General features: G+C 45.3%; 1 protein-coding gene across 3 annotated transcripts; it reads left to right on the top strand.

Moving 5' to 3' along the window:
* The first annotated feature begins 1,749 nt into the window (after positions 1 to 1,749).
* LOC132872790 (uncharacterized) lies at positions 1,750 to 17,198 on the top strand. Of its 3 annotated transcripts, none has more exons than XM_060907875.1 (8): positions 1,750 to 1,810; positions 2,236 to 2,362; positions 11,812 to 11,861; positions 12,109 to 12,477; positions 12,578 to 12,619; positions 12,728 to 12,841; positions 16,214 to 16,236; positions 16,907 to 17,198. In XM_060907875.1, exons 2-8 carry the CDS (start codon positions 2,352 to 2,354, stop codon positions 17,030 to 17,032), a joined length of 735 nt encoding a protein of 244 aa, XP_060763858.1. In that variant the 5' UTR covers positions 1,750 to 1,810; positions 2,236 to 2,351; the 3' UTR covers positions 17,033 to 17,198. The 3 variants fall into 3 exon arrangements, with proteins under 3 accessions (XP_060763858.1, XP_060763859.1, XP_060763860.1); XM_060907876.1 differs by having other exon boundaries at positions 2,236 to 2,366; XM_060907877.1 differs by having other exon boundaries at positions 16,214 to 16,258; positions 16,907 to 16,987.
* The last annotated feature ends 1,276 nt before the right edge of the window (positions 17,199 to 18,474 follow it).

The following is an 18,474-nucleotide window of genomic DNA, read 5'->3' as shown; positions in this document are numbered from 1 at the left end:
ACAAGAGACCAGTTCCAGATCAGTTACATCAACCTGGTTAAAAAAAGAAACCAATTACAGACCAGTTCCACCAAACTAGTTAAAGAAAGTGATGAGGTCCAGACCAGTTACACCAGGTTGGTTAAAGGAAGACAAGTTCCAGACCTCTGTGAATTATAGCGGACCGTCTTCGGTTCACTGAGTGGTAGGACCTCAAGAACAGCAAAGCTTAGCGAGGGCCTGTTCACACTGTTTTTGCCTCCTAAAATCCAACCCCACATCCACGTGGTAGCAGGTGGAAACAGCACCTTCTTCGTGTCTGTATGATGTGAATGGACAGATGTGACCGTGCTGGCTCACGGGGCTCTGGTGTTCTTTTCAATAAAGATAAAATCACATGAGCAAGTTTCAGACCTTTTTTGTTTTTAAATTGCACATTGTGTAACAGTTTCATGCTATTACCATTTATTTCATTTTGTGCCATTTTGAGAGGCCTTGTGCTTTCTAGAGCCAGAGTTTTTACAGCATTTTTAATAACAATAACAGACCAATAAAAGGAATTTGTGGAAGTGGGTTATAGTGACCCTCCTCATGGAAGAGACCAGAACTGGGTGTGTTTTCATCCCGGTATATAGTAAAAAGTCCAGTTATGTCAAAGCCCAAATCATTTCAAGATAAATATGGTGCTATATGGTCACAAAGTGTATTTATTTACTTTAGGTCATACCTATTGTTAGTTTTACATGATTTACTTTCAATTTTATAAGTATTACATGCATAAAGGAAAAGGTTCCACCTCTTAATCTGCGCTGTTCTATTATACAAATAAAACTTAATTGTTTCATAAAGAGTGAAGTAAAACAACTGAATGTTAATAGATACAGATATATTGTAATGGTGAATTACAAATTTATGACTATTTAAATCGTGGAAATAATTCACTGTGATGATTATCAGACTGGGCGGCACGGTGGTGTAGTGGTTAGCGCTGTCGCCTCACAGCAAGAAGGTCCGGGTTCAAGCCCCGTGGCTGGTGAGGGCCTTTCTGTGCGGAGTTTGCATGTTCTCGCCGTGTCCGCGTGGGTTTCCTCCGGGTGCTCCGGTTTCCCCCACAGTCCAAAGACATGCAGGTTAGGTTAACTGGTGACTCTAAATTGACCGTAGGTGTGAATGTGAGTGTGAATGGTTGTCTGTGTCTATGTGTCAGCCCTGTGATGACCTGGCGACTTGTCCAGGGTGTACCCCGCCTTTCGCCCGTAGTCAGCTGGGATAGGCTCCAGCTTGCCTGCGACCCTGTAGAACAGGATCAAGCGGCTAGAGATATGAGATGAGATTATCAGACTGTGTGTAATCTCTTAGTTCTTCTAAGATGTAATTGCGTTGTTTGGACAGCAGAGGGTGCAATAACGTACTGTAGATGGAATGCACGTGATGTGAAATGCAGCTCTAATGCCATGAAGCACCCCTCACCCCACACACACCTACCTAAAATGGGAAAGAGATGATCGAGATGTTTGGAATGCTTGTAAATGGTGTAGGCTGTTCTGATTGCTACTGGTTTTGGTGAATGAAATCCTTGAGATTTAACTTCATTTGCACATCTGCTCTCTGTTTCCATAAGGTTATTCTGACCAGTGATGTAATGTTCCATCACTCATTTACATTATCTTGTCATACATAAATAACTTAGCTTTGTTAATTTGTCACTCTGATGTGTATAGGGTGAAGAGAAAAGGGGAAAGAAAGCAGTCCCCTTTGGTGCTCCTGTGCTGCTAATTACAGTCTCTGAAGTGCAGTTCCTCAGCTGGACATGCTGTGGTCTCTCAGTGAGGTAATCCATGATCCAGGTCACAAGGTGTTGGTCCACTTGCATCCTGGTCAGCTATCCATTCATTCAGAGCAGCTGTTGAGGTGGTACCATATAGTTCTGGGTTCGAGCCCACTGGCCGATGGGGGCCTTTCTGTGTGGAGTTTGCATGTTCTCAGCGTGTTTTGTGTGGGTTTCCTCTGGGGGCTCCGGTTTCACCGACAGTCCAAAGCCATGTGGTTAGGTTAACTGCATAGGTGTGAATGTGTGTGTGAGTGTACAGAAAGGAACCAGCCACCCTACTACTGCAATTCTGGCCAAGTCACCCAAACATGGTTCGCCTCAAGCCTGGCTTGGGTTTGGCAGTGACAACAACGATGACGTATGGTGTTGAAGGCACTGAAGAAATCAAAAAACATGATTCTCACAGTGTCCCTTCCCTTGTCCAGGTGAAACTAGCAGAGGTGATGATGATTCAGCCTACAGGGATGAGGTCCAGCACCTGGTCACATGGTGTGACAATAACAACCTGGTGCTGAACACACACAAGACCAAGGAGATCATCATGGACTTCAGGTAGGTAAGGAGCCATGCACACACACACACACACACATCTTAATCAACAGAGCTGTTGTTGAACATGTGTCAAGCTTCAAGTTCCTTGGTATCCACATCTCCAATGATCTCACCTGGACCCTAAATTCATCCATCCTCGTAAAAAAAAAAAAGGCTCAACAGTGTCTTTACTTCCTGTGGAGCCTTCATCAAGGATGACACCCACCCAAGCCATGCACTTTTCTCTCTGTTCCCATCCAGCAGATGTTACAGAAACCTCCACTCCCACACCAGCAGGTTCAGGAGGAGCTTCTTCCCTGAGGCAGTGACCTCCACTGAACTCCATACCATCACTCTGCTAACATCACTGTTCAGTACTTTAGCATGTCATTCGCATTGTTAATTTCTTGTCCAAAATGGACCACTGGTATTGTTGTATAGATTGTGTCACTTTGTCCGATAATATTACTGTCAGTGTTGTAGTCAAGTTACTAAACAAGTCCGAGTCCAGTCTCGAGTCCCCAGTGTTCAAGTCTGAGTCATTAAAGAAAATTTCAAGTCAAGTCCACTATTGAGCAGAGTCGAGTCCAAGAACAAGACTCCAACAGCACCATTTGATGGTGGCTGTTGCTGCCTTTATGTGAAAGCGTCTCTGCTACTGTGTTGGACTAACATTACTGCTCGACTGGCCCATTTTAGTTAACAGGCTACAGATAAAAAGCTTGTTCATCGCTCAGCAAGCCCCGCCCACTATCAACAGGGCAAATAACATGAGAGAGGGTTAACACTAGCTAGTTCATCAGTCAGCAAGCCCCGCCCATTGTCAACAGAGCAATGAACATAGCGTGTCACTTCCTTCTCTGGGTGGAGTCTTACCAAATGATGATTGAAGTTCGAGGTTGTCCCCGTCGTCTCCTTGATGGGTCTTCTACATATGGAACACATCGCAGTGCATTTTTTCCCACTGCATGAGAAGTCTGTAGAAGCAAAACGGACAATCCTAGGGGCGTCTCTCCAGGCATTTTAGAGCCATTAATGTTAGTTTGTTCCTGAACATGATGTATGAACAGGTGAATGTGCATTCTCTTGGAGTACAAAAATTAATTTAGATATAAGTATCTTCTGGGGTGGCACGGTGGTGTAGTGGTTAGCGCTGTTGCATCACAGCAAGAAGGTCCGGGTTCGAGCCCTGTGGCTGGCGAGGGCCTTTCTGTGCGGAGTTTGCATGTTCTCCCCGTGTCCGCGTGGGCTTCCTCCGGGTGCTCCAGTTTCCCCCACAGTCCAAAGACATGCAGGTTAGGTTAACTGGTGACTCTAAATTGACCGTAGGTGTGAATGTGAGTGTGAATGGTTGTCTGTGTCTATGTGTCAGCCCTGTGATGACCTGGCGACTTGTCCAGGGTGTACCCCGCCTTTCGCCCGTAGTCAGCTGGGATAGGCTCCAGCTTGCCTGCGACCCTGTAGAACAGGATAAAGCGGCTAGAGATAATGAGATGAGAGATGAGATGAGTATCTTCTGCCAAATTATTATGGCATGTTACAAAAAATAAAGAAAAAACCCGAGTCCTCGCCTCCAATTTACAAATCCGAATGCAGTTAATGCACAAGTCCGAGTCATCAGTGCTCAAGTCAAGTCACGAGTCCTTAAAATTAGGGTACAAGTCAGACTCGAGTACTACAAGCCTGATTACTGTACATATAAACATCTGTACATGTGTGTTTGTAGCGCTTACGGCGTGTGGGTGGAGCACAGAGGACGGCAGGACAACGCTTTAGATATAGAGAAGGCTTTTATTCCTCAACTTTTCAGTTAAATTGCCAGTTTCTAGTATGCGCCATAACACACACACACACACACACTCTGTGTTCTGGTCCCGGGTTGCGCTCCCTCTGCTCTCCCTCTGCCTCCTTAAATAGGGAGCGGTTACTGGGAAAACACACAAAACACAGGTTAATCACCGTCAGGTGTAGCGATTCTGCCACTCACCTTCCCTGGCTCCGCCCTCCTGTCACAGACCGGCGCTTGACCACGCCCCCGTTGCCACATACCCCCATCGCCCGACTCAGGCTGGGCGCCCGTCCGGCCCGCAGCCGACTCCCCCCCCCCCCCCCTTGACGGGAGAGGAAGTCCGCCACGACCATCTGCGCTCCCGGCCTGTGGACCACCTTGAAGTTGAAGGGTTGGAGTGCCAGATACCAACGGGTGATCCGCGCGTTGGCATCCTTCATGCGGTGGAGCCACTGGAGGGGCGCGTGGTCCGAACAGAGGGTAAAAGGGCGCCCCAGCAGGTAATAACGGAGGGCAAGGACCACCAACTTGATCGCCAGGCATTCCTTCTCAATCGTGCTGTAGCGCCCCTCATGCACCGACAGCTTCCGACTGATGTACAGGATGCGGCGGTCCTCCCCCTCCACCTGCTGGGACAAAACGGCCCCCAGCCCTCTGTCCGACGCATCCGTCTGCAACATAAAAGGGAGAGAGAAGTCAGGGGAGTGTAAAAGTGGCCCCCACACAGTGCAGCCTTTACCTCAGAGAAAGCCCGCTGGCACTGCTCCGTCCACTGGACCGGATCTGGTGCCCCCTTTTTAGTGAGGTCAGTCAGCGGGCTGGTGACGTCCGAATAATTAGGTATAAACCTACGATAGTAGCCAGCCAGCCCCAGGAACTGTCTCACCCCTTTTTTGGTCTTGGGCCTCGGGCAGGCCACAATCGCTGCCATCTTATTAATTTGGGGACGCACCTGCCCGTTGCCCAAGTGGAAGCCCAGATACTGTACTTCCACCCGCCCAATCGCACACTTCTTCGGGTTGGCAGTGAGACCCGCCCGCCTCAGTGACCTAAGGATGGCCCTCAGGTGTTGCAGGTGCCGCTGCCAGTCATTACTATAAATGATAATATCATCTAAATACGCGGCCGCATAGGTGGCGTGGGGCCGGAGGACCCTGTCCATCAGCCGCTGAAACGTAGCGGGCACCCCAAACAGCCCAAACGGAAGTGTGACAAACTGGTGTAAGCCGAATGGTGTGGAAAAGGCCGTTTTCTCCCGGGATAATGGAGTCAAGGGGATCTGCCAATATCCCTTCGTCAAATCCAGTGTCGAGTAAAAGCGAGCCGTGCCTAGTCGATCGAGCAGCTCATCAATACGAGGCATTGGGTATGCGTCGAATTTAGACACCGTGTTGACTTTTCTATAGTCCATACAGAACCAGACCAACCCGTCGGCCTTGGGAACCAAGACCACCGGGCTGCTCCAGTCACTGTGGGACTCCTCGACGATGCCCATTTCGAGCATGGCCTGAAGTTCTTCCCGAACCACCTTTTTTTTGTGTTCGGGTAGCCTGTAAGGGTGGCTACGCACTACCACCCCCAGGGGCGTCTCTATGTGGTGTTCTATGAGGTTAGTGCAACCAGGCAGGGGCGAGAACACATCCGAAAACTCGGCCTGCAACTGGGAGACCTCCGTGAGTTGGGTCGGGGATAGGTGGTCTCCACAGGGGACCGGAGAGGTACGTGATGCCAATGTCCCTTTTTGAACCTCCGGCCCCAGTTCCGCCTTCTCTGGAACTACCGACACCAACGCCACGGGGACCTCCTCGTTCCAGAGTTTAAGTAGATTGAGGTGGTAGATCTGTAGTGCCCCCTCCCTGTCTGTTCGCCTTACCTCATAGTCGACGTCCCCGACTCGCCGTGTGACCTCAAAGGGTCCTTGCCACTTGGCGATTAATTTGGAGCTCGACGTGGGCAACAGGACGAGTACCTTATCTCCCGGAGTGAACTCTCTAAGGCGCGTGCCCTTGTTGTACAGGCGGGCTTGCCGTTCCTGGGCCTGCCGCAAATTCTCCTGAGTTAGGTGGGTGAGCGTGTGGAGTTTTGCGCGCAGGTCCATAACGTACTGAATTTCGTTTTTACTCTGGGAAGGTCCCTCCTCCCAATTTTCCCGCAGTACATCTAAGATGCCGCGCGGCTTACGCCCATATAATAATTCAAATGGGGAGAGCCCCGTGGAGGCTTGGGGGACCTCTCGCACTGCAAATAACAAGGGTTCGAGCCACTTATCCCATTTACGTGTGTCCTCACTTACGAATTTTTTTATTATATTTTTGAGGGTGCGATTGAACCGTTCAACTAAACCATCCGTTTGTGGGTGATAAACGCTGGTGCGGATCGGCTTAATACCCAGTAGCCCATACAGTTCGCTCAGTGTTCGTGACATAAACGAGGTGCCTTGGTCAGTCAGAATCTCTTTCGGGATTCCAACCCGGGAGATGACGTGGAAGAGGGCCTCTGCAATACTGCGTGCTGAGATATTGCGAAGAGGCACCGCTTCCGGGTATCGCGTTGCATAGTCCACCAGAACCAATATAAAGCAGTACCCTCGTGTTGACCGATCTAATGGCCCGACAAGATCCATCCCAATTCTTTCGAACGGGGTCTCGATTAATGGTAGGGGGCGCAAGGGCGCTTTTGGAATGGCCGCTGGATTTACTAACTGGCATTCGTGGCACGCCGTACACCACTTACGGACGTCGCCGCGAATCCCCGGCCAATAAAATCGGGCCATTATCCGGGCTAGTGTCTTATCCTGCCCTAGGTGTCCAGCCATGGGATTAAAGTGAGCCGCCTGGAATACCAATTCCCGGCGGCTCTTTGGAATTAATAACTGTGTGACTCGCTCTTTTGTCTGAGTGTCCTGCGTCACTCGGTATAATCTATCCTTCAAAATGGAAAAATAGGGGAAGGTCGGGGTGGCGTTCGGCTGGAGTGTTTGACCATCGATTACTCTCACTTGGTCAAACGCGTGTCGCAGAGTCTCGTCTCGCGATTGGTCTAGTGGGAAATCCGCGAGGGATTCCCCAACAGAAAGAGGAGGAGCCGGCGGCTCCTCGCTCTGTCGCGGAGATGACGTAGACGGCTCTGCGACCGCAGCTCCAGCCAAAGCGACACCGGGACCTCCCCCTGTCAAACGGCAGGACCCACTCTTTACTAGGCGCATCATCAAACCCTGAAATCCTGGCCAATCAGTCCCTAAAATTAAAGAGTGGGTAAGGCGAGGATTAACCGCCGCCTTTACTATAGATTTTTCCCCTCTGAAATATATGTGGACCGACACCAAAGGGTATCTGTGAACATCCCCGTGCACACACAACACCTTCACCCCCTGTGCTCCCCCCAATGCCTCGTCTTGCACCAGGCTTTGGAGGATCGAGGTCTGATTGCAACCCGAATCCACCAACGCCTGATATGTAGCCCCTTGTACACTCACCGGTATGCGATACGCTCCGGCCCGATCGAGGGCAGCTTCTGGCACGTCGGGGATCCGCACCACCGTGCCCACCTCCATTGCTGCGCACTGTTGCTGCAGGTGGCCCGGTTCCCTGCAGCGCCAGCAAACCGGCCCGGGCCTTCCCTCTGCAGCTATGCTCTGGGGCTCACTCACCTGAGGGGGGGGGGAGAGACAGACACAGAAGGGAGAAACGGGAGGGCACCACGGGTGCGGCGGGCCGGCTGGGGTGGAGCCGTCCCCCGCCTCCGTGGTGGGGGAATGGGGCGAGGACGGGACACAGAAGGGGGGGGAGGAAGAGAGAGAGAAGAGGAGAAAAGAGACGACGTCGTCGGCCATCCTGCCGCTGGAACAGCCGCCAAATGATCCTCCGCCAGTCCTACGGCCTGATCCAGCGACGCCGGGCGGTGGCACTGGACCCACTCCGCGATTCCGGCTGGTAAGCGGGCGATGAATTGCTCCAGCACCACCTGATCGATGATTCCCTTGGCGTCGCGATCGTCGGCCCTCAGCCACCGCCAGCAGGCGTCCCGGAGCTGCTGGCCAAATGCGAATGGCCGGCCGACTTCCTCCATCCGCAGCGCGCGGAAGCGCTGGCGCTGTTGTTCGGGCGTGCACCCCACGCGCTGGAGGACGGCCCGGCGAAGGTCCACGTAGGCCAGCCGGCGGTCGGCGGGGAGCTGTAGTGCGGCCAGCTGCGCCTCTCCCGTCAGGAGGGGGAGGAGGCATGCCGCGCGCTGCTCCATCGGCCACCCTGAGGCTTCGGTGACCTGCTCGAACAAGGTGATAAACGCCTCGGGGTCATCCTGCGGGCCCATCTTGGTCATGGTGAGGGGAGACGGGCCCGCAGCCAGGGCGCTGGTGGACCCCGCCGACGCGAGGAGATGCTGGAACGCCTCATGATCTTCCTGCTGGGCCAGCACCAGGGCTTCGAAGCGGCGCTCCTGCTCCTTTCGGAGCATGATGAGTGCCTGGTGCTGGCTCTGCTGAGCCGTGGCGAGGGCGTGGACCAAGTCCGCGAACGGGGAGGATTCCATGGGACTGCAAGCTTGGTGCTCCACCTTTTCCCGGGTTTCAGCACCACTGTAGCACTTACGGCGTGTGGGTGGAGCACAGAGGACGGCAGGACAATGCTTTAGATATAGAGAAGGCTTTTATTCCTCAACTTTTCAGTTAAATCGCCAGTTTCTAGTATGCGCTGTAACACACACACACACACACACACACTCTGTGTTCTGGTCCCGGGTTGCGCTCCCTCTGCCTCCTTAAATAGGGAGTGGTTACTGGGAAAACACACAAAACACAGGTTAATCACCATCAGGTGTAGCGATTCTGCCACTCACCTTCCCTGGCTCCGCCCTCCTGTCACAGACCGGCGCTTGACCACGCCCCCGCTGCCACAGTGTTCAATACTGCTAAATGTACCTACAATCTTTTGGTCCCTAACCATTTTGGTCTCTAACCATTAGGTTAGAGAAGCGGCTTTGGAACCAAAAGGTCATTGGTTCGATTCCCTGGGCCAGCAGGAATGGCTGAAGTGACCTTGAGCAAGGCACCTAACCCCTGGTCTGGGTATGTTGTACATCGCTCTAGATAAGAGCGTCTGCTAAATGCCGTTAATTAATGTAAATATTTACAAACGAAATATTTGTCTATTGTAACTCTCCACTGTTCATCACTGTAACATCTAGCATCTTTAATCTCAGAGGCCTTGTTTGAAGCAGGTTTCAGGTGGGATTTTTTTTTCTTTTAACCACAGTTGGTCTATTTCCTGTTTATTACACCAGCTGGAGGTGTGGGTGAGCTTGATGATGTGCATTTGGTGTGCTTTGAGTGGCTTTGACGTCAAGCTCTGGTCAAAACCCTGTCTATCCAACATGACATTACTCTGTCTTTTTGGATGCCTTCAAAATTGCATAATTATTATAAGTCTACAAGTTGTTGTTTTTTTTTACTTCATTACTCCTTTAACAACAGGTCACAATGCAAACAAGACACGTTTACGCTCTGTTAAAATATTTCGAGTTTGCACATTTCAGATGATTGCATGTAAGAATGCTGTGTTTTCCATTAGACAGATCATTTAATTTGTTGCTTGAAATTACATGCACTAGTTACTTCCATCCTGCCCACTGACCTGTTTATCGTTTCAGACTCTCATGAATACTTTGAAAGCAATGATTTTTGTGAGGACCAGATCTACAATACTGAGGATTCGTTTACAAAAGTGTTTCCATTATGCAAATTAGCTGTAATTTGTTCGAGCAGAAGTGTACCGGGTTCAAGAAGATTTTGTTCCACGTAACTGAGATATGAATCCAAAAAAAAAAAAGTTGCTAAAAATCAGGGCGGTCAGTGTCACTTTGTTTTACAAAGAGGACGACAGGATGCTGATAGAGTACTTGGTGTTTACAGTCTGCTTTTGTAAGATAAACAACAAAAAAAGAGAGTCCAAATAAAATGGAACAGCAGTAACTAAAGTTTGTTGAATTCTTCAGTGATTGGGTTTTGAGCTTTTTTTTTTTGGTCACCTTTTGTCTTCAGCCAGGGCAAAAACCACAAGCCACTGCTATAAATACGCCCCATCATCCGTCCATTTCTGAGAAATCGTGCATAGCATGTTTTCCAACCACAAACTGCATGCACAGCTACTTTCTTTGTGCTGCACCAAAAGTGACACAAACTCTGTTTCATTTCCAGAATAATATTGTCTTGGGCAGGGGAAAAAAAAAAAAGTGATCGATCAGAAAACTGAATCTGAAAAGTTTTTTTAATTAATTCATTTATTTATTTTCAATTGTAGGTTAGTTAGTTAGTTAGTTAGTTAGTTAGTACATAATAGTACAGCACTCATCACCACCTGGATACTGGGGTGTTTTTTTTGTTGTTTTTTTGCACCTTTGCTACACTGAAACCACAAGAAGGTGTTTTTACTCTTCATTTTACTTTGCAGAAACAAATCATTGCTGAGTGCTGAATGATCACAGTCATTTATTTATTCCTAAATGTTGATTTCGCACATAATGCAATAAACATTATTGCATAATAATGTGGTTTTCTGTGTGCAGAGGGTGTGAGGCACGTGCTTGCAACTGCAGTTTATAAGCTCACTAAAAGCCTTCCTGGTCATGTTTTATTTCCTACAGCATCAGAACTTCATTCATCTCATCTCATCTCATTATCTCTAGCCGCTTTATCCTTCTACAGGGTCGCAGGCAAGCTGGAGCCTATCCCAGCTGACTACGGGCGAAAGGCGGGGTACACCCTGGACAAGTCGCCAGGTCATCACAGGGCTGACACATAGACACAGACAACCATTCACACTCACATTCACACCTACGGTCAATTTAGAGTCACCAGTTAACCTAACCTGCATGTCTTTGGACTGTGGGGGAAACCGGAGCACCCGGAGGAAACCCACGCGGACACGGGGAGAACATGCAAACTCCACACAGAAAGGCCCTTGCCGGCCCCGGGGCTCGAACCCAGGACCTTCTTGCTGTGAGGCGACAGCGCTAACCACTACACCACCGTGCCGCCAACTTCATTCATATGAGAAGTTATCAAAAAATAAATAAACTGCAAAGACCTTATCACCCTTCGGTAACTGTTCCAGTGCTCATTTATGTCCAGATCAGTGATGGAGCCCATTCCACGCTGGAGATGTTGACAGACAGAGAACTCGGGTCAGTGCTCCAGTCTGATCACTGATCACTCAGCAGCAGAAGCCATTGTTTAAAGCTGATAACACTCTGATCACGCCGTGCCATTTTACAACCAAGATGACAAAGTCTTGGTTGTGATTGAACTCGCATCAATCACCTTAAAGATTGATTGATTGATTAATGTCAAACTTTTCTCTTCCAGTCAAATCGATCAGACTGGAACACTGACCCAAGTTCTCTGTCTGTCAACATCTCCAGCGTGGAAGGCTCCATCACTGGTCTGGACATTAATGAGCACTGGAACAGTTAACGAAGGGTGATAAGGTCTTTGCAGTTTAATTTTTTTTTTGACAACTTCACATATGAATGAAGTTCTGATGCTGCAGGAAATAAGACATGACCAGGAAGGCTTTTAGTGAGCTTATAAACTGCAGTTGCAAGTACGTGCCTCACACCTTCTGCACACAGAAAACCATCAAACACGCCAGATAGCCATTTCCTGTGTTTCTCTCACCTGACGCAGGACAGCAGAGGTCTGGGCTGTGATCATGCTCTTGGCGCTCTTTGTTATGGGTAAGTATAAATGATCTGATTTGTTGTTTCACTAAATATAGACACAGTTGCATAGAATTACCAGATTTTTTAAACCCGATTGCACACTACATGGCTGAAGTCATAATTGAACTTCACACTAAATTACTAATTACAGTTCCAAACTAAAAAGTAAAACATCAAACAGATTTTTTTTTTTTGCTCTGAGATATTGTTACTGTGAGCTTCAACACGCTTTAACGTTCAGTTAAAAACTCAATTCAAACAGGTTTGCTCTGGGAGATTGCGTGCTCTTCAGCTTTAGAAGCAGAACCTGGAGATAATGTCACACTCTGGTGCCAGCATGATCTGGATCATGCAGGTTACATCTCCTGGTTCTACCAGTACCTCAATACTGCTTCATTAAGTAGCACTTCAGGACCACGTCTTATTGGGTGCAAGCATTTTAAGACATCAGGCCCACCGCAAAACTGTTACTTCTATAAAGAAACTGAGCGCATGGTGATTTCTGTTCATGGCCGGAACACGTCCCTCATGATCACCGCAGTAACCGTCGCCGATGCAGGACTGTATTACTGCAGCTTCATGCAACTGAGCCAGATTTCATTTAGCAATTCAAGCTACTTGAAGGTGAAAGGTAAATGTGTACAATCTGATTTATTTGCATTATAAGTTTTGTTCAAAGTTTTTCTTTTTTAAAGATACTGTACATAAGTAACAAACTGTACATGTTTCAGGGGGAAAAGAAACACTTCCCATGAACTCCGACAGAGCACCTGGTTGGTGATTGATCCATTCTCTTGTGCTGCTACATCACCAAATGGACATATTTTAAATCAAAATTCAGCGTGATCTTTAACTGTAGAGCCAAATGTGTTCTTCTACAGAATGTTCAGCCTCTTCTCCTGTGTTCTTCATACTGACTGTGGTGATTGGTGCAGTGATTGTGATTCTTCTCGGTGTCCTGATCATCGTACTGAAGCACAGAAAAACACGCAGAGGTAAAATATTACTTCAATCAATCAATCAATCAATCAATCAATCAATCAATCAATCAATAAAAACCCAGTTCCAAAAAAAAAAAGTTGGGATGCTGTGTAAAGCATAAATAAAAACCACAATGTAATAATTTGCAAATCATGAAAACCCTATACAGTCAAAGTAAAAAGTATGTGAACCCTTTGGAATTATCTGGTTTTCTGCATGAATTGGGAATAAAAGGTGATCTGATCTTCATCCAAATCACAAGTACTGATACACACAATGAGCTTAAGCCAATAATACAAAAAAAAATTCTACTTTTTCATGACTTTATTATACAAATGCATTCAACATTCACAGTAGTGGTGGAAAAAGTAAGTGAACCTTTGGATTTAATAACTGGTTGACCCTCCTTTGGCAGCAATGACCTCAACCAGGTGCTTCCTGTAACTGCAGATCAGACCTGCACATCGTGCAGGGGGAATTTTAGCCCATTCTTCCCTGCAGAACTGCCTTAACTCTTCCACATTCTTGGGTTGTGTTCTGTGTATAGCTGTCTTCAAGTCATTACAGCATCTCAATAGGATTGAAATCTGGGCTCTGACTAGGCCACTCCAAAAGGCGGATTTTGTTCTTCTGAAACCATTGTGCTGTGGACTTGCTGTGATGTTTGGGGTCATTGTCCTGTTCAGAGGTGGAAAGTAATGAATTACATTTACTCACATTACTGTAATTAAGTAGATTTTTTGTGTAATTTGTAATTTTAAGTAGTTTTTGAAATGGGTAATTTTACTTTTACTCAAGTACATTTCGAACCAAGTATTTTACTTCGCTACATTCGAAAACCGCCCGTTACTGAGTAAAAAAATTAAATGCAGGGGAAAAAAAACAAAAAAAAAAAATTGGCCTGAACTGAAAGGAAACTGGCGCAGGCGCAGAATATCCATATTAGCCTACATGTATGGTTGGATGATGGCTGGTGCCGAGGTAGCCGAGCAAGAGATACAGGAGGTCATGGAGGAGGTTGAGGATTGCCAAGAAGAGAATTCCTGTGGAACAGATGCGCCGGACAGCGAGGGAAATCCTTGGCCGTATCTCAGCCAGTTTTTTGCATTCAAACGCAAACGAGGCAATAACATAACGCAATGCAAAATGTGCCTGCCCTGCTGCACAGAGCTATCAGTCTACAAAACTTCCACATCAAATCTGCGGAAGCATGTGGAGGTAATGAATCACCTCACGTTTACAAATTTGTTTTATCAGAACAACAGTCAGAAATAATACGAGTGCATGGTTTTAGTTGCAGTTGGTCTCTTATGAAAAAATCCTAATTCATGTATAGACTAGCTCCTGGGTTGTTAGCTGTAGCCTAGACTAGAGCTTTGGGAGGTCACTGATAGGCCATTAAAACATTTTCACCGTCTTGGATACTTTGTTTGATTTTGGTTTTATTTTCTTTTTTTTATTATGGTGTTTGAGTTGGATCATACAATTCAGAATTTGGCACTTTGCTTAAAAATGTTTTATGGGGTGGTCTCAAAATAGTTTGCACATTACCTCTCGACAGGTTGTAAACATTATGCAGTTAATTTGTCAATTATATTTTCGATATAAGGAACGGCACAGTGTTACTAAGGAATCACTTAGCTGTCTTTAAATCATGAGAGCCCTGGACACTTTGAGTTTGGTTGGTTTACGTTTCATATGTGTCATTTAGTAAGTCTGCTTTAGTGGCTTTAATAGATTAGATTCACTTTATTCATCCCACATCGGGGAAATTCACGTGTTACAGTAGCAAGAAAATGTCTCATCTCATCTCATTATCTCTAGCCGCTTTATCCTTCTACAGGGTCGCAGGCAAGCTGGAGCCTAACCCAGCTGACTACAGGCGAAAGGCGGGGTACACCCTGGACAAGTCGCCAGGTCAACACAGGGCTGACACATAGACACAAACAACCATTCACACTCACATTCACACCTACGCTCAATTTAGAGTCACCAGTTAACCTAACCTGCATGTCTTTGGACTGTGGGGGAAACCGGAGCACCCGGAGGAAACCCACGCAGACACGGGGAGAACATGCAAACTCCACACAGAAAGGCCCTCGCCGGCCCCAGGGCTCGAACCCAGGACCTTCTTGCTGTGAGGCGACAGCGCTAACCACTACACCACCGTGCCGCCCCAAGAAAATGTCAAACAGATAAATAAAACTGAAATACAAATTAGTCAAATGAAGGATTAAATACAGAGGGTTATTTGCATTATCTACCGTGAAAAAGTATAGAAAAATTGCCTTATTGAGAGGCTCGGAAAAATTGCACATTACAGGTAGACTCTGTGTGTGTGTGTGTGTGTATATATATATATATATATATATATATATATATATATATATATATATATATGTGTGTGTGTGTGTGTGTATATACACACACATATATATATATATATATATATATATATATATATATATATATATATATATATGTGTATACACACACACACACACACACATATATATATATATATATATATATATATATATATGTGTGTGTGTATATATATATATATATATATATATATATATATATATATATATACACACACACATATATATATATATATGTGTGTGTGTGTGTGTATACACATATATATATATATATATATATATATATATATATATATATATATATATATATATATATATATATATAATGTGTATACACACACACACACACACACATACATATATATATATATATATATATATATATATATATGTGTGTGTGTATATATATGTGTGTGTGTGTGTGTGTGTGTGTGTGTGTATATATATATAAAATAAACACACACACACACATGAGTCTGGGTGCTAAACTGGCCTGCTGCAGTCCAGACCTGTCTCCCATTTAAAATATTTGCCACATTATGAAGCACAAAATATGGCAAAGATGTGAGACCCTGAACTGTTGAGCAACTGAAATTGTATATCAGGCAAGAATGGGACAACATTTCTCTTTCAAAACGACAGCAATTGGTCTCCTCAGTTCCCAAATGTTTCCAGAGTGTTGGTAAAAGTAGAGGTGATGCATCCCAGTGGTAAACATGCCCCTGTCCCAACTTTTCTGAAATGTGTTGCTGACATCAAATTCAAAATTAGCATATAAATTTCAAAAAACAAAAGTTTTAACATTTGATATGTTGTCTTTGTACTATTTTCAATGAAATATCAGTTTTCCATGATTTGCAAATCTTCACGTTCTGTTTTTACTTACAGTTTATACAGCGTCCCAACTTTTTTGGAATTGGGGTTGTGAATAGAATGAATTAAAACATAAATAAAAACATGAACAGCTAATCTAAAATGTTTATATTTTTTGTTTTGTTTTAGTTGATAATCCTGAAGCACATCAGGTAAATCTACACATAAATCAAAGTAAGTCGATACAGTGGTTTGCAAAATTATTGGCTGCCTGATTTCATTTAAATAAAAAGAAAACTTTCATTTGTTATGAGCAAGTACAGAATGTATCCTCTCATTTGAGTCCCTTTTTTCTTTTTTTTTTTCTCGTGTATTTGATTTTTTTTTTCTGCACTCATGCTATGCCCATAGTTATGGGTGCCAATAATTTTGGACATCACTGTATATGCAAGAAAGCTTTCATTTTACACAGTTTAACTCTACTCTTTTCCTGTCACACTGGAGATGTGAAAAACGATGATTGGGTCACCGTGGTGATGGTTTGGTTGGTCAGGGTGTAATGCAGTGTTTGGCGTGAGCTCAGTTTCTGATGAGTCGATGAACAGTTTGTGTCAGAGTCAGAATAGTGTCTTATACACAGCACCATAAACAATAACGGCAGAACATTTGTAGTTCTCAGATCATCTGAATAGGTCAGTCCTCAGAACACCAGAAGAAAACAACAGAAAGAATACAGTACAAGGGGTTAAAAATAAAGAGATGTCCTTGTACCGTAGTTCTTAACTCATGAGCATCCAAGTGGTTTAACTGTTATCTCTGTAAATTACACCTCAGTTCACTTTCATACCAATAGTGTTGAAGGAATCCTCTGTGTCATTACAGGAGCGTGACTCTCTGACTTACGGACCTGTACAGCTCTTGAAGGGAACGAAGAGGACAAGGGGACGTGGTGAAATCAAGCACCTGAGTGATGTTTATTCATATGTTTTATATCAGAAATTAGCCTAGCATTAGCTTATGTTGCTCATGTCGCATCAGTAGGGGTTGTAATGATTTGATTCACAATACTGACTTCAAGATTCATGATTCAGTTCTCAGAATATTTTGAACAAAAACTAAATGAAGGAAAATTATGACTGGAGAGACTCCTTTTTTATTTTTGAATCATAAACAATGCAAAACTATGTGGATTTTTGTCTGTATATACCCCCCCCCCCCCCAAAAAAAAAAAAAAAAAAAAAAAAAATCACAAACTGCTATGAACAGAGGTTTAATAGTGGAAACAAAATGTACAGAATTAAAATTCTATGACTTAAAAATAAATGATGGCCATTTATTGTGGTAATAGGTAATTAATAATAGTAATTGAATTTTCCCAAAATGAATTTGACAAATTAAGTCTCTGACCTGGAAAAAAAATAAATAGACTGAAATATAACGAGCTTCGTAGCATCAGCTGAGGTGTCATTTTAACCGGAAATAGAGCTCCAGATTCAGCTAAAATGCCCCACAAGACCTCCACAGCCTGGTTTTTGGTCTGGTGTCATTTGAAAGCTACTGAAGAGCTCATTTAATCTGTTATAGCATGGTCCTTTAAACATATAACCAATAATGGAAGCCATGACCTAATGGTTAGAGAAGCAGCTTTGGGACCAAAAGGTTGCCAGTTTGATTCCCTGGACCAGCAGGAATGGCTGAAGTGCCCTTGAGCAAGGCACCGAATCCGCAACTGCCCCCAGGCTGCTCTGGGTATGATGTATTTCGCTCTGGACAAGAGCATCTGCTAAATACCTGTAATACACTACTCACAACAATATAGGGATATTGGGATTATATATATATATATATATACGCAAATTTTGAAATAATCATTACATAATTGGTTACATAGTATTTATTCGCGTTTCATAATGATCCAACAGAAAGAAAAACTTTTTAAATCAAATGCAGCTGTCTCCAGAGCACCATTTTGTGAGGAACCGTCCATGGCCAAAAACGACTGAAAAGACGAATTGAGTCAATATTGCATGTGGCCACCGGCAGCCGCAATCACAGCTTGACAACGTCGTCTCATGGAGTTCACTCATCGTCTGATGCAATCCTGAGGGAAATTCTGCCACTCCTCTTGCAGCGCTACCTGGAGTTCTTGCAGACTGTTTGGGGGGTGTGGGCTATCCTGAATGTGCAGGCCACTCTAAATGAGGAACTCCGGCCCTCTGGAGGCGGTCAGTCACAACCCTGGCACGGTGAGGTCTGGCTCGGTCATCCATGAACTGGAAATCCGGACCACGACGTTGATGTAAAGGCACAATTACAGGGTTGATTATTGTGTTCAGGTAGTGCTGACCAGTGATTCGTCCATTCATGATGACAAGATCTGTTTTGTAGTCGCTGGACACTCCTGCCCACACCATGATACCGCCACCTCCAAAACGTTCATGTTCCACAAT

Source organism: Neoarius graeffei, chromosome 24 (genome assembly GCF_027579695.1).
Source record: "Neoarius graeffei isolate fNeoGra1 chromosome 24, fNeoGra1.pri, whole genome shotgun sequence".
Classification (NCBI taxonomy): Eukaryota; Metazoa; Chordata; class Actinopteri; order Siluriformes; family Ariidae; genus Neoarius; species Neoarius graeffei.
Note: the sequence above shows the minus strand (reverse complement) of the source record. Positions and strands in the feature narration are given on the sequence as shown.